The sequence below is a fragment of the Embiotoca jacksoni genome, unplaced genomic scaffold (assembly GCF_022577435.1).
Source record: "Embiotoca jacksoni isolate LCO1_2020_lvr unplaced genomic scaffold, fEmbJac1.0.p SCAF_4, whole genome shotgun sequence".
Taxonomy (NCBI): Eukaryota; Metazoa; Chordata; class Actinopteri; family Embiotocidae; genus Embiotoca; species Embiotoca jacksoni.
In genome coordinates, this window is record NW_027185392.1 from 23,902,337 (window position 1) to 23,916,331 (window position 13,995).

At 44.7% G+C, this 13,995-nt stretch overlaps 1 protein-coding gene across 1 annotated transcript; it reads left to right on the top strand.

Annotated features, from left to right (window-relative positions):
• The first annotated feature begins 270 nt into the window (after positions 1–270).
• Positions 271–12,736, top strand: LOC138208880 (malate dehydrogenase, cytoplasmic-like). The gene is given in 10 exon segments (XM_069167087.1): positions 271–494; positions 4,738–4,836; positions 6,634–6,730; positions 7,456–7,631; positions 9,710–9,832; positions 11,025–11,102; positions 11,104–11,202; positions 11,342–11,455; positions 12,007–12,096; positions 12,261–12,736. Coding segments are annotated over 10 exon segments (1,053 nt in total). The 5' UTR covers positions 271–440; the 3' UTR covers positions 12,384–12,736.
• The last annotated feature ends 1,259 nt before the right edge of the window (positions 12,737–13,995 follow it).

The following is a 13,995-nucleotide window of genomic DNA, read 5'->3' on the forward strand; positions in this document are numbered from 1 at the left end:
CCTGTTTATTTTAGAGCAGCCATGATGTCTGGTTCCCCTGCCGTGACGTCACCTACTGTACTTTATATAAGTGTCCCGATGCTCTTTTGACGGTGTTGGAGTTTCCTGCGTTGCTATTGTTTTGCACCTTTGACCACACAAAGCTTTGGCAGTCCGGTCTGGAGGCTATTTGCGTCCTCAAAATCTTATTAAGGGACTAGACGGACTGCGGCGGGTGTGCGTGCGTGTGCGTGCGTGCGTCTGCACCGGTAGCGGGTGGAGGAGTGAGTTGGTCCCGGGGACAGGAGGTACGGCACCCGCCTGTCTCCCTCTCTTCCTCCGTGAGACGCCACCTGTCTCTCTCTATCCGTCTTTCCTCCCGGTACCGAGTTGGGTCGAGGCGCCATTTCTGCTCCAGAGGACGTCAGCTGCAAAGAGGACAACAGGACGCCGGCGGGACCATGTTGACGCTACTGACCTCCATGTACCTGGTGGCGCGAGCGGTGTCCTCGCAGGTGAGTTGAACGTGCGTCGACGGAGCTGACCGCGCGCCCTTCATGTGCACCGTTAACGGTGGACCTGACCGTAACCAGCCCCCCCTCCCCCCCGTCAGTACATGTTTCTTCAGGTATCTCGCGGTTGTTTATTGAAGCTGCAGCGGTGAACGAACAGCTGTGGGACGGCCGTGTTCCCACGCGCGACTTTCGGTGTGAAAATGGTCTCCGGACTCTCGACACCGAGTCGGAGTGAAACAACTCGGCAAATAGCGTCTTTTTCTGACCCTGTCATCATTAATTCAGTGAGTCATCTCCTCACATCAGCTTTGGCAGCGTGCAGTGACAGGGGGGAAGTCAGGCAGCGTAAACACAACAACATCCGCTCTGTGTCTTCAAAATAAAAGCCCTCGGATTAACTGTTTTTTTTAAACAAGTTTACCTTAAAAATCCTCACGCATTATATTTGAAAATAGAATATTTGTAAAACATTACATTGTCAATATATTAAGAAATTAAAATGTAATAAAAAAAACTACAAAGTACAGAATTATTTTTAAAAAGTGTTAAAAGTTTATATTTGACATATATTTAAATATATACATTTATTTAATGTAATTATTATCATAGTTTTAATACAGACATTCTCCAAACCTTTGCTCTGCATTAAGGAATCACTTACAGTAGAAGGTTGGTCATGTTTATGTTGAGGAAGGGCGAGGCCCTCACTACAACCTCCAACTGCTGCAGAAGCCCGAAAAATGACAGTGATCAATTGTTGGGAATGAAAGATGCAATAATACTACAGTAAAAAAGTATAATGTTTATCAGTTAAAACATGTACTTAATATTTCATGTTCGACTTACTGTGCCAAACCTGACCTTGTGTCTGCTAATTTATCTCAAATGTATGACTTGAGGTGCACGTGTTGAATTACCATCTTGGTTTTGACTTATCGTCTAATAATAACGATTCAACATGACTATCTGTTCCATAACTTTTCATCTATTTGTATTTTTTTCCCTTTTTTTTCTTCCATAATTGGAATGAATAGATTGGCATGACCATGATTTTATACTGCACTGTTTTTCCAAAAATTTTAAAAAATACTGCTAGAGTTCAAAAACTGCAAAAAATATTGCAATCTAATATGATGAATAAAGAGATTCTAGTTTTATTCAGAAAGGTAATCGTGTCTGCTTGTTGGACACTTGCTTGAATAAAAATGTACATATATTTGTCTTCTTTTAAAATGACTGTACTTATACAGTTGTACATTGATTGTTCAAAGATGTTGATCTGGTAGAAATGAAAAAGAAGGAATTAATTAGTCCTGAAAATATTTTTGACAAATAAAAATTAATCAAGATTAAATCGTATACATGTTTATTTAAACTGAACTACTTTCCCTAATGCAATAAAAAAAAAAAAAAGTTGCATTCAAGTGAAGAAGTACAAAAAAACATGAATAAAACTGTTTTTGGTTTTATGTTTAAAAAAACAGAAACACCATATTTTCTTCACCATCTTCAAATAAAGCAGCAGGTTTGTGCTTTTATTTTGAAGGCTGAATTACTGGGTTTCCGGTACTGCTCCACGTGTCTGCAGATTATCAGCACCACGGTCAGCTCCTGCAGCACAGAACCGCTTCAGCTCCGGAAACTGAGCCCGGCAGACACCACACAGATCCAACATGGCCGCCGGTGTCCTTGACATACTTTTTGTATTTTTCAAACAAATAATTTCTTACGTTTATCAGGTGACATCAAATAATAACCGGTGAAGGTTATCGGTTGTTGAGGTCGTCAAGCTGTAGGCCAGTATTCATGTATCTGTAGTCCTTGTGCAGGTTTTATTATACAGTCAAATTGTGTCTTTGACCTCTGACCTCCTGACTGTCCATGGGCAGATCAGACAGCTCTGGGAAGACTTACCTCCTGCAGATGACCTGCCGACAGGGAACTTAAGGAGCTGGCAACTGAACCCGGTGACTTCCTGTATGTCTGGGGGAGTGAACGTCATTTCACTGACCTTTCACCTTTGACCCTGATTTAAAACAAAAAAACCAATCATCCAGATGAATCCAGAGAGTTGTCTGTAAATGTTGTTCCCCTCTCCTTTGGACTCTTCAAACACGCAGCTGCTCAACAAAGAATGCAGATTTTAGTGCTTTAAAACAACATTTACCTCGACTGCAGCAGAAGTCAGGAATCAATCACCGTGGTAACGGGAGGATTTGGACATGAGAGTCTGAATTCCCCCAGAAAAAAGTTTTTTGTGTCCAAATCAATCTGCCAGATATTTAGATGAAACTAAATTAAATTCCTGTAATTGTTATATATTTCATGAGGAGGTCCTTAAGAAGCATCACTTCCTGTAACTGTTGTTGGGGGTTGTTTTGGGGTGGGGTGGGGTGGGGGGGGGGGGGTTAATGTCGGTTCTTCATTTCACAAGTTTTTAAGGAGATTTCTGGGAGAGGTTTTCTTCAGAAGAAGGATTGCCCATTTATATTTCAGGTCATTTGAATATTCACAAGGCTTGTTTCTGGGTTTCTGTGTGGCTCCACTGGCTCCACTGAGAGTATCCTTGGAGAATGTTCTTCAGGAGGTTGTTGAGGGAGTTTCAGGAGTCGTGGGGGGTGAAAAGGTCCTGTGGGTGTTGATACCTGTCACGTGACACCAATGAGTTTTTCAGGGTTTCTTTAGGTCCTTAAAAGTGGATTCTTCAGTAATGTGTGGTTTTTGAGGACTTTTCAAGGGTTTTCCTTCTTTTTTTGAGGTTGATACTTTACGATTTGGGCTTTTTTTGTGGTCAGATTAGTCATAAACATCTGGAGAAACATTTAGAGTCATTGAATTCTTTACAATTCAGTAAATAACAACATCCGTGTCAAACCTGTCACCGCTGCATGACACGTGATGCAGTTCCGCTGCTGGCCACCAGATGGCGCCACAGCTCCCAGATGATGCTCTTTTAAAAAAGGCGCTTTTGAGAAAAATCGTCTACCGTATTTGGTATTGGTGGGCGTGGTTTGACGGGAACCGGTGCATTATGGGAGAATGTGTTCTTAGCAGCAAAACGGCTGGAGCAACGCCTGCATCGGCATCGTAAGACGACTACAAGTCCCGCGGTGAGCGGGTCGCGCTGGTTCCCCTCCTGACTACAACAGGGATAGAGGTGACCTCCGTCCAGTCCGACTCCGAGCAGCACAGCCAGCGCGTCTTCATCCGCTCCAGAGATGGTAAGATGAACCATCTGCTTACTGTAACGACGGAAATACACCCATGTCCGTCCTCTTCTCGGAGGCTCGTTTCCCCGGTACGGTTGAACCGTTTCCCCGGTACGGTTGAACCGTTTCCCCGGTACGGTTGAACAGCGCGGTTGACATTGAGCAGAGGGCGGCAGCGTCGTTTTAAACCCTGAAGGGTTATTTCCAGTGTTTAATGGCGGCTGTCCGCAGCTGGCTGCGCAGTTTCCAACAGCAACGGCGGTTCAATGAAAGTCGGAAGATGCAACGATATCATCGGTGGTGCAAATCTGATTATCACGTTGAAGCTGGACGACAGAACATCAATACTTCTGCCTCCATTTTAATAAAAGGGCTGCGGTGGCGTGGCTTCCGCGGCCTGTGACGTCCGCGGCCTGTCCTGTTGTCCTGTCGTCCTGTCCTGTCGTCCTGTCCTGTTGTCCTGTCCTGTTGTCCTGTCGTCCTGTCCTGTTGTCCTGTCCTGTCCCGCCGGCCACCGGAGCCCCATCAGACCGAACCTCGCCTCACAAACACGTCAGTTTAACGAGTCCCGGCTCGTAAGACAAGTTGAGCCAGTTAGGACGTGATATAAGGTGATTTCTGAATAAACAGGAAACAACCTTTCTTCCGGCTTGTCTGCAGCACGTGTCGTACTTCAGATAAGCACTTATTCCTCCTAGTTTGCCTCGTTTCATCCATCGAGTTGTGTGTGTGTCAGAAAGGAGGAGAGCAATGGGGGAAGTTTATCTGCTGCTTTATTTGATTTGATGCATATGTATTTGATGCGCCTCCTCCTGGTGGCATGCAAGGTCATTGTAGTTTGCACTGTTTTCTGAATGGAGTCTGGTGATACAGGCCTTGTGGACGAGCAGCTTCAGGGTTCAATCTGTTAATATGCTTTCTACTTTGAAAAGAAACATGCAGACTGTTCCAACCAGTTGTGGTTACTTCACCCACCCCAGTTATTTATCTGGGTCATTGGCACACATGAACCCCTCCTGTTTCTGTTCCTCCAGGCTGAACCGATCCGTGTTGTGGTGACCGGCGCTGCTGGTCAGATCGCCTACTCCCTGCTGTACAGCATCGCCAAGGGAGATGTGTTCGGGAAGGACCAGGTAAGACTCGGCCTGAGCTTTTGATTACATAATCTTCAGAAGCATCAGAGCCCCCTCTCCCCCTGAACCTGATCGCTGCACGGCCTGCTGGGAGGTTCACTGTGGAAGTGTTACGTAACGGACTTACCATGAATAATGAACATGCATTACTGGTGGCATGTCTTCAGCTTAGACGGAGAACCAATCAGAAGATGGAGGGAAGAAGAAGAAGAAAGGGGTCATTGTATTGTCAAAAACTGAATATATGATTTAAAAAAAAACATATCGACGCTGAGGATCAGGCTCAGCTAGAGATGTGAAACTTTTATCAGGAGCTACTGAATCATTTTAAAAGATATGAAGAGCAGTAAAAGCGTAAAGAACCAGAAAAGACCAGGCTGAAGTGAGAGGTGCTTTGTGGATGTAACGCAGGCTGAATTAAAGGGAATCATAAAGTTCACAAGAAAAACTCAGCTGAAGGCCTGGGACCAGTGTCGGCCAATCAGAGCCCGTAGTGAGAGATGAGGTCATCGTTTTTCAAGATGCCTCACTAGTTAATGCATCACGATTTGCTGAAAACATGAGGAAGACGAATGAGATGCGCTCTCAGCCTCTCACTGGTACCTGAAAAACAAAAAACATGTAGGCTGCAGAAAGAAGGAGGAGCTTCCATGCAAGCAACGACACTTCTGGGTGGAAAACAGAGACTGTAGTGTGTTTTGTTTAGTTTACCAGCAATTTCCATTACACTGTATTTAAACTAACTACTTTTTGGTCATACACTTGTTTGAGTAGCGCTCAAGCAGCAACCACCAGAGGCTTTATGGAGCCGACCTCTAGTGGCACTCGGGGGTATTGCAGCTGAAGACACTTCTGCATCGGAACCATTTTACATCCAGTGTGTGGCAGCGCATGTGTGCATGTGAGGTCTTGAACATCAGTAAATTGAAGCCACTGAAAATGACCTGGACAACACTGTCCCACGCTGAACTGCTTGAGTGTCTGCGTGCATGTCGATCACACGCTGTCCTGCCCAACACCACAAGGACATCCTCAACCTGTGGGAAACACTCGCATGTTATGAAACAGGAGTTTATTATTAAGGTCATAAAATCTGTTCATATGTTATGTTGTGCGCAGTGTGTATCAAATGACCAAAATTAAGGAAAAAGAGTGAAAACATACACAGGTCCAGTAAAACTCAGTAATGGTCCTATCTGTAAATACATAGTGACATCATAGTCAGTAAAAGTCTGGAAATACTGAAGATGTTTTTTTCTTCAATGTATATTTCAGTTTAATATATGGTGCCGTAAAATTACAAAAACAACGTCTTAATCCGTCGTAACAGATTTAATAAAGAAATCAGACGGTTAATGAGAAGGGTTAAAATTTGAGTTTCATTGCCTTGAAAACACACAATAGAAATGCATTTATTAAAAACTGACATGAGGATCATAAAAAGTTGTAGAAATTTGTAAGCAAACCTTCCACATGAAACCGCTCCGGAGGTTTGGAAGGACATATTTTAGAAAAGAAAAGTAGCTTTATTGAGGCGTGGTCAGAATGAGGTGATTATTCATTTTAGATTTGATTTCGCTGAGTGAGTTTATGTGAAACTTGAAGAACTTGTTTCCACTAACGTGCTGCTGTTTTAACAACAAGACCTTTATGAGTCCCTCATGTGGGCAGGAGACACGTTGGACGTCCTTGAAAGGACCTTGTGTTGGATGTTAAAGCAGCGCTGACCGCTGGTGTCACCACCTGTTAATTATGTGACTGTGATGCTGACGTCTCCGTTCTCCGACCTGTCATCAGCCGATCATCTTGATCCTGCTCGACATCCCCCCCATGCTGCCGGTGCTGGACGGAGTCGTCATGGAGCTGCAGGACTGCGCCCTCCCGCTGCTCAGGGGTGAGCCGACTGTGTGTGTGTGTGTGTGTGTGTGTTATTTGTCCTTGTTAACCTCTGTGTTGAAGCCTCCTCTCTGCTGCTGCTGTGTGGTGGAGGAGGAGGAGGAGGAGGAGGAGGGGGAGGGAGTGTCTGAAAGAAGGCTCCTGGTTGGCTGGTGGTTCAGGTTCCACAGCAGCCAATCAGAGCAGTGGCGGGACAACAATGACCAGGAGGAGGAGTGAACCTCCGGCTGAAGTTCAGTTCAGTTCAGTCTGATAGCAGCCGGCTTACGTCTAACAAGCAGTCAGTCTTATGGTCAGTATCAGCCGAGGTGTCAGGAGTTTATCAGGGGGGTGGAGTCACTGGGATGAAGCCTGTTGCATCAAGAGGAAGAGTGTGAATGAAACGTGTTTACCTTCAAAGATGAGATGTAAAGATCACAGAATCAAGGGAGCAAACAGCAGAAATAAACATCTCATTTGAAGAGTATGTGAACGTAAACAACATGAAGTTGACAGGAAGTCATGCAGACAATGTGGACGCAGAGGAGGATGGTTCATCAGTGCCAATACATCCTGTTGTCCTTATCAATATGTTCCAGCGGGCCTTTGTTCTGAGCAGATCATTCTCAGCAGGTTGATCATAAATATCCAAGATTACCGTGAAAACATTCATGTTGACATCTGTAAATAGTCCAAATAAATATCTTCAATAATGATGATAAACACTCTGCTCCTCCCCCGCAGAGGTCATCCCCACCGACAAGGTGGAGGTGGGCTTCAAGGACATCGACGCCGCCATCTTGGTGGGCTCCATGCCCAGGAAGGAGGGCATGGAGAGGAAGGACCTGCTGAAGGCCAACGTGGCCATCTTTAAGGCGCAGGGATCCGCCCTGGACAAGTACGCCAAGAAGACCGTCAAGGTGACACTTCACTCGTTTTTTATCTGGTCACGTTGCATTTCATTCGAGGCGTGTAGTTGTTGAAGAGCTTGTCCCACATCAAATCGTGACTCTATATCAGTCAGAAATCAACGTACTACGGGGTTATTGTTTCACGGTTTTAGCTGCTAATAGTGATTTTTAAAAGAAGCCAGTTGCAGCTGATGCACACAGGAAATGAAAGTGCTGACACGGCGTCTTTTCCTCAACAAAGTCAGCCGATTCTCTGCTGTTCGAAAGCTCACGATTCGTCCTCAAACACTTCCACCGTGTGTGTTAGTGTGTGAGTTCATAACATGGAGGTCAGCAGGGAGCCCCGTGAGGCCCAGGGTGAGTGGAGGGTGAAAGAGGTGGAGCCTGAGGTCAAAGGTCAGCGTTTCACAAGGAGAAAAGAAAACAGCCTGGTGTGAACACTGTGGGGCCTTTTAGGTAGTCAGTCCTGCACCAAACACATTAGGAAAATAAGCATTCAGGAAATAAAACATCATTTTCTCCTCCACAGTTGATCTGTAAAATGGTAAAAGTGGCTGATTGAAACTCCACCAGCTGGAACTACAGGAAAAATCATTTTTCTCACATTTTCTTTTCCTTTATTACTTTTTGAGGTGAATCCAGCATCAAATCAAATCAAATCACATCACATCACATCAAATCACATCACATCACATCAAATCAAATCACATCAAAATCTTTTGCTTTTTGCTTTCAGTAGCTTCAGCAGCTCAAATTATAAAACACAAACTCCAAGTATCCCCCTGTATCATATAATAGATCTGTGATCAGCTGTAATATGTGTCTCTACAACGAGACACATATTATCATGATGATCGTGTTTTATTGGTGGATTAACTGTTGATAATTCATGTTTGGATATAGCGATTGTTAAACTTGTGTAGTTTGATTTATTTTCCGTGTTGTTTGTGAGATCCTGGATAAAGTTGGAAGTAAGAAAAGTGAGCAGTCAGAAGCAGGCTGAGCTACGAGTGTTGTTGTTTTTTACCACGAGGCATTTCATGCACATCAAGACCAGGTTGAATATTTTCAGATGTTATTGTTGGAGACGGCTCAGTGGGATTTCCAGAGTGGATGGAGAGGTGACGATGACGGAGCGTCAAACCCAGATCAGCGCTGCACGAACACCGTGAATGTTCATTGTTGGATTCAGAACTTTCTATCCAGTCAGCCAACTGTTGGGCTTTTTAAATCAACTTTGATTTGCCTCGAGGTTTATCAGTGGAACTTCACAAATCTGTCACCAGGAAATACGCAGATCCAAAATGTAACCTGCCGATTTGAACGAGCCCGTTTCCCAAAACAATCTGACGTCATCTCATAATGGGAATATTATTATTTTAGCCTTAAAATGCTTCTCAATCCAACTCAATCTGTCAAAACACATTTCCATGTTGCCATTCACGGTTTCTGACGAGTGACGACACATCAACGAGAAACAAAGAAGACGAACACGGACGTGAATTTTTTGTGTCTTCGTCCAGAATCCCCCGAAATGTCTGTTTGTCACTTCCAGTGAGGATTTGTGGGGAAATTGGTCAGAAGAGCGTTTTGAGATAAACTGTGTTTTTAGGGGTTCAGGTCTGAGGTCACGTATGAAACAAAGCACAGCAGAAGTCTGGAAAAAAACAGCTTTTAAAAGAGCAGCTGCAGGTTTTACTGCCTTCAGATGAACTTCTACATCAAAACAGGCTTTCTTAAACAGACTAATACGTCCCTGAGGAGGGCGCTGTCTGTCTGTCTGTCTGACTAACTGTCTGTCTGTCTGATTGTCTGTCTGTCTGACTTGTCTGACTGACTGTCTGTCTGACTAACTGTCTGTCTGTCTGATTGTCTGACTAACTGTCTGTCTGACTAACTGTCTGTCTGTCTGATTGTCTGACTAACTGTCTGTCTGACTAACTGTCTGTCTGTCTGACTTGTCTGACTAACTGACTGTCTGTCTGACTAACTGTCTATCTGACTGACTGTCTGTCTGACCGTGTGATGGCTGATGGAGCTGAGACGCTGCCCGTCTCATGAAGCTGTTTCACTCACATGTCTTTCAGGTCGTGGTTGTTGGAAACCCGGCAAACACCAACTGTCTGATCGCCTCCAAGTCCGCTCCATCCATCCCCAAAGAGAACTTCTCCTGTCTGACCCGCCTGGACCACAACAGAGCCTGCTCCCAGGTACACACACACACACACACACACACACACACACACACACACACACACACACACACACACACACTACTGAGGGCTGTTCAGTACGGAGGTATAGACCTTCTCTGATGAAAGGAGACCTGAGCTGCTCCTCACAGTGAAATTTCCCTCTGAAGGAACGGGATTGTGAGGAAATTGTTTATTTACATTGCTACAAGGAGGAGGAGGAGGAGGGTGGAGACGAGGGGCAGGAGGAGGAGGAGGAGGGAGGGGGGGGAGGTGAGGAGGAGGAGGGGAGAGGTGAGGAGGGGGTGAGGAGGGAGGTGAAGAGGAGGAGCCTGAGAGAAAGAAAAGGACTGCTGGACTCTCAGTCAGATGATTAGACTCCTAAACTTTCAGGCCTCCTGAGGATCTTCACCTCCAGAACCTCTCTGACTCTAAAACAGGACGAACCTGATTACCAGACGACCTGCGCCCCGTTTCCAACAGCTGTTTTTCAGCTGGAGACTTTTTGAGTTGGAAACGCTTTGAAACTCCTTTCTGTTGAAACGAGGAGAAGACGGTCGTCGTCAGGGACTCTCACTCTCTCCCGACTCCTTCTCATTTCCACTGAGTTTATTTCCTTTGTGTCTGTTTATGCTGTCTTTGCCTGAATATTGATCTTTAATATTTTATTTATCGTGTCCTACGTTCAGGGCAACACGATAATACATGAAGCTTATTCTGCCTCAGGTCGCCCTGTTAGAGAAGTGAGGGCCAGAAAACATGTTCTCACTGTCAAGATCTAAAACTACAGTTTGTCCTTGTGAAAGTAGACGGACAACATAATGAACAGTTAATCACGTAACCCACGATGTCAATCAAATTTAATCTGAAACGATATCAGGAGATAAAACTGTGTCTGTATCAAAGATTGGACTCGCAGAAAAAGATGTCTTTGACTGACCGTCGTTAGTTCAAGTCAACAGTTTATGATGTCAATGTAATGATTTAAATAACTATTTTTGGGGGCATCAGATGAAAGTTTGAGGTCCAGTGCGAGGAGTGTGTTAATGACAACGCTAACGGCTACAGCAGAAATGAGTGTCAGACAGATTATCGACAGATTATTGACAGATTATCGGCCGGCCGGCCATGAAAGGACCAAATGTTGGGACTAACGTTGGCTCAGATCTCTGGAAGCAGGTAATCATGCTGCTCTGTGTTCCACCTGCAGGTGGCGATGCGTTGCGGCGTGTCCTCCGACAAGGTGAAGAACGTCATCATCTGGGGGAACCACTCCTCCACCCAGTACCCCCGACGTCCACCACGCCAAGGTCAACACCCAGGGCACCGAGATGGCCGCCTACGACGCCGTGAAGGACGAGGCCTGGCTGCGAGGAGACTTCATCTCTGTGAGTGAGCGATCACACGAGGGAACAAATGATTTCTGGATTTTGAGTCATTTGCCTCCATTGGTTTAGTTTTTCCTTCACAGTTGCATTTCCAGTCCTCCTCTTAAAGCCTTTCTTCCTCTTCCTCTTCCTCCTGCAGACAGTCCAGCAGCGCGGCGCCGCCGTCATCAAGGCCAGGAAGCTGTCCAGCGCCATGTCTGCCGCCAAGGCCATCTGCGACCACGTGAGGGACATCTGGTTCGGCACCAAGGAGGTCAGTGAGGACGGAGAGACGAATGTAGAACAATTAACAACCTGGAAAATGCCTGCTGATTTATTGTGGCTTTAAATAGTGTAACGTTCAGGCAAAGAGACTTAGATTCACCACCTCTAACACTAATAATCAAACAAGGAATGTTACAGTTGAGTCCGCTTCCAAAACCATCTTCTTTTATTCTGTTATCTGTTTATCGGATTCTTCTTTAAGGTTTCTTAGTTTTTTAGTCAACAGATGTTGACTGATTCATCGTTTGGCTGCTTAATCAGGATGTTTTACAAACTATGATTATGAGTAAGACTTGGCTGTGATAGTTTCCTCCGTCGATGACAGCAGGGCCTCGGATCTCTGTTTCTGATGTCAGTACCTGAGAACAGGTGTACTTCAGGTGTACTTCAGGTGTACTTCAGGTGTACTTCAGGTGTATTTCAGGTGTATTTCCAGACGAGAGCCGCCTCATCCGCGGTGTGGAAATGCTGCAGAATCTGCTGTGGTGTTGTTGCCGACTGACTGAGTCTGTTTTGTGGTTTTGTTTTTCTCTCCGACAGAGTGAGTTCATCTCCATGGGCGTGTACGCTGCTGGAAACTCCTACGGCATCCCAGACGACCTCATCTACTCCTTCCCCATCCAGATCAAGGTGAGTCACTGCTGCACCTGTAAACCAGTGAGACAGCTCTTCCCTCCCTCCACATACAAACAGACAAAGGGATTCTTGCTTTGGAGTCAATTGTCTGAAACATCAAGAAGAGAAACAGAGAGAAACGAATAACCTCTGACCTCTACCGCTGTCATCCTCCACAGAACAAGAGCTGGAAGATGGTGGATGGACTCTCCATCAACGACTTCTCCCGCGCCAAGATGGACGCCACCGCGGCAGAGCTGGTGGAGGAGCGCGACACCGCCCTCGACTTCCTGTCCCAGTGACTAGCGCCCCCTGCTGGCCAACAGCAGGCCTTAGCTCCCCCACCAGCTCCCTGCTCCCGGCTCTGAAGACAAAAACCCTCCACTAGAACCGTCCAAGCTGGTGTTTGTGTGTCACCTCTGTGTGTGTGTGTGTGTGTGTGTGTGTGTGTGTGTGTGTGTGTGTGTGTGAAGTGTGTTTCATTAGGCCACCTCCTCAGGTTCTCAGAAAACCTGTTAAATGACCACAACCTGGCCTCCTCCGTCTGCGTGACTCAGACAACACGTCTCTGTTGCCAGATGATAACGCACTAGCTATCCTGAAAGTGTAACGCAACATGTCACCAATTAAACAACAACAAAACTGACAGACCAAACTGACACCTGCTTTGTGTTCATTCATGTCGAGGAGTCTCATTAAAGTTCACGTACAACTGGGCTGCAACTGATGAAGGTTCCAGAGAGGAGCTCCAGCATCACATCTGTCTGTAACACACCCGGTCCACCAAAACACAACCAGGAATACATGTTCATGTGCAGTTACACACGCGAGTTCACCTTGTTTTGCACCTTTCAACACGGCAATTTAACCTACTTTAACTCAGCTTTATTTATAAAGCTTGTAGCCCGACGTGCTTCACATCAGAGCAACACACACAAGAAGCAAAGATCCAAACAAATCAACAGGCTTACAAACGGAACATAAATATCGGTTCAATAAAATGAAGAAATTAAAATTCCAACAATAAAAACAATTTTTATAAGACTGAATAATAAAATTCAAGAAAGTAAAGAAAAACACCGGGGATTAAAAACAATAATTGAAATTTAAAATGATGATGATAAACATCAGTATAAAGCCAGATTAAAACGATGGCACGCCCTTAGTTTTCTTTTAAAAGAGTTTGTTATTCTGATGTCCAGAGGCGGTGGATCACAGTTTGTGAGAAGAGGAATATTTAAAAGAAAAGCAAAATAAATCATAAACAAGTGAAAGACATTTAAAATCCTTTTAAGAGATGTGGGTAGCTGCTGCAGGGCTCTGAGTCGTCGGAGGAATGTGATCTCTGCTCTTAGTTTTTGTTAAAAGTCTGATGCGTTCTCCACAAGCTGTAATTTCCTTCTTTACCTTTTTGGTAAACCAGTAAAAGATCCAGAGAGGCAAACCTTCTGGAAACTGAAAAAATCACAAGGTTTAAAAACAATAAGAACTTTACTGAAGCTGAAACACATTGAAATATAAATAATACAAGTTTAACTCCACAAAACGATGCGACAATCTGAACTTCAAACTTGGTTCATTTCCAAAACACGGTTCATAAGACATAAAACATTGTCCATTTTGTTTTTGTTATGATCCAAAATTTTAAACCTTTTATAAACAAAGGCACAATGGAGGAAGATATATATACACACTTTCAGCTCAATCATAATCCTAACTTAGACTTTCATTCAGCCCCTTGTGGATGAATTATTCATGTAATTATTGTAGGACTGTGTTCCTGTCCTGATGATGCAGATGAACACCTCTGACAGCAGTTTAAAACTGTCTAAACTAAACAGACGGTAGTGAATGAATCTCTATTTACCTCGTGTCCTCCAATCTCTTGCAGTGACTAATTCTAACCACATGGGG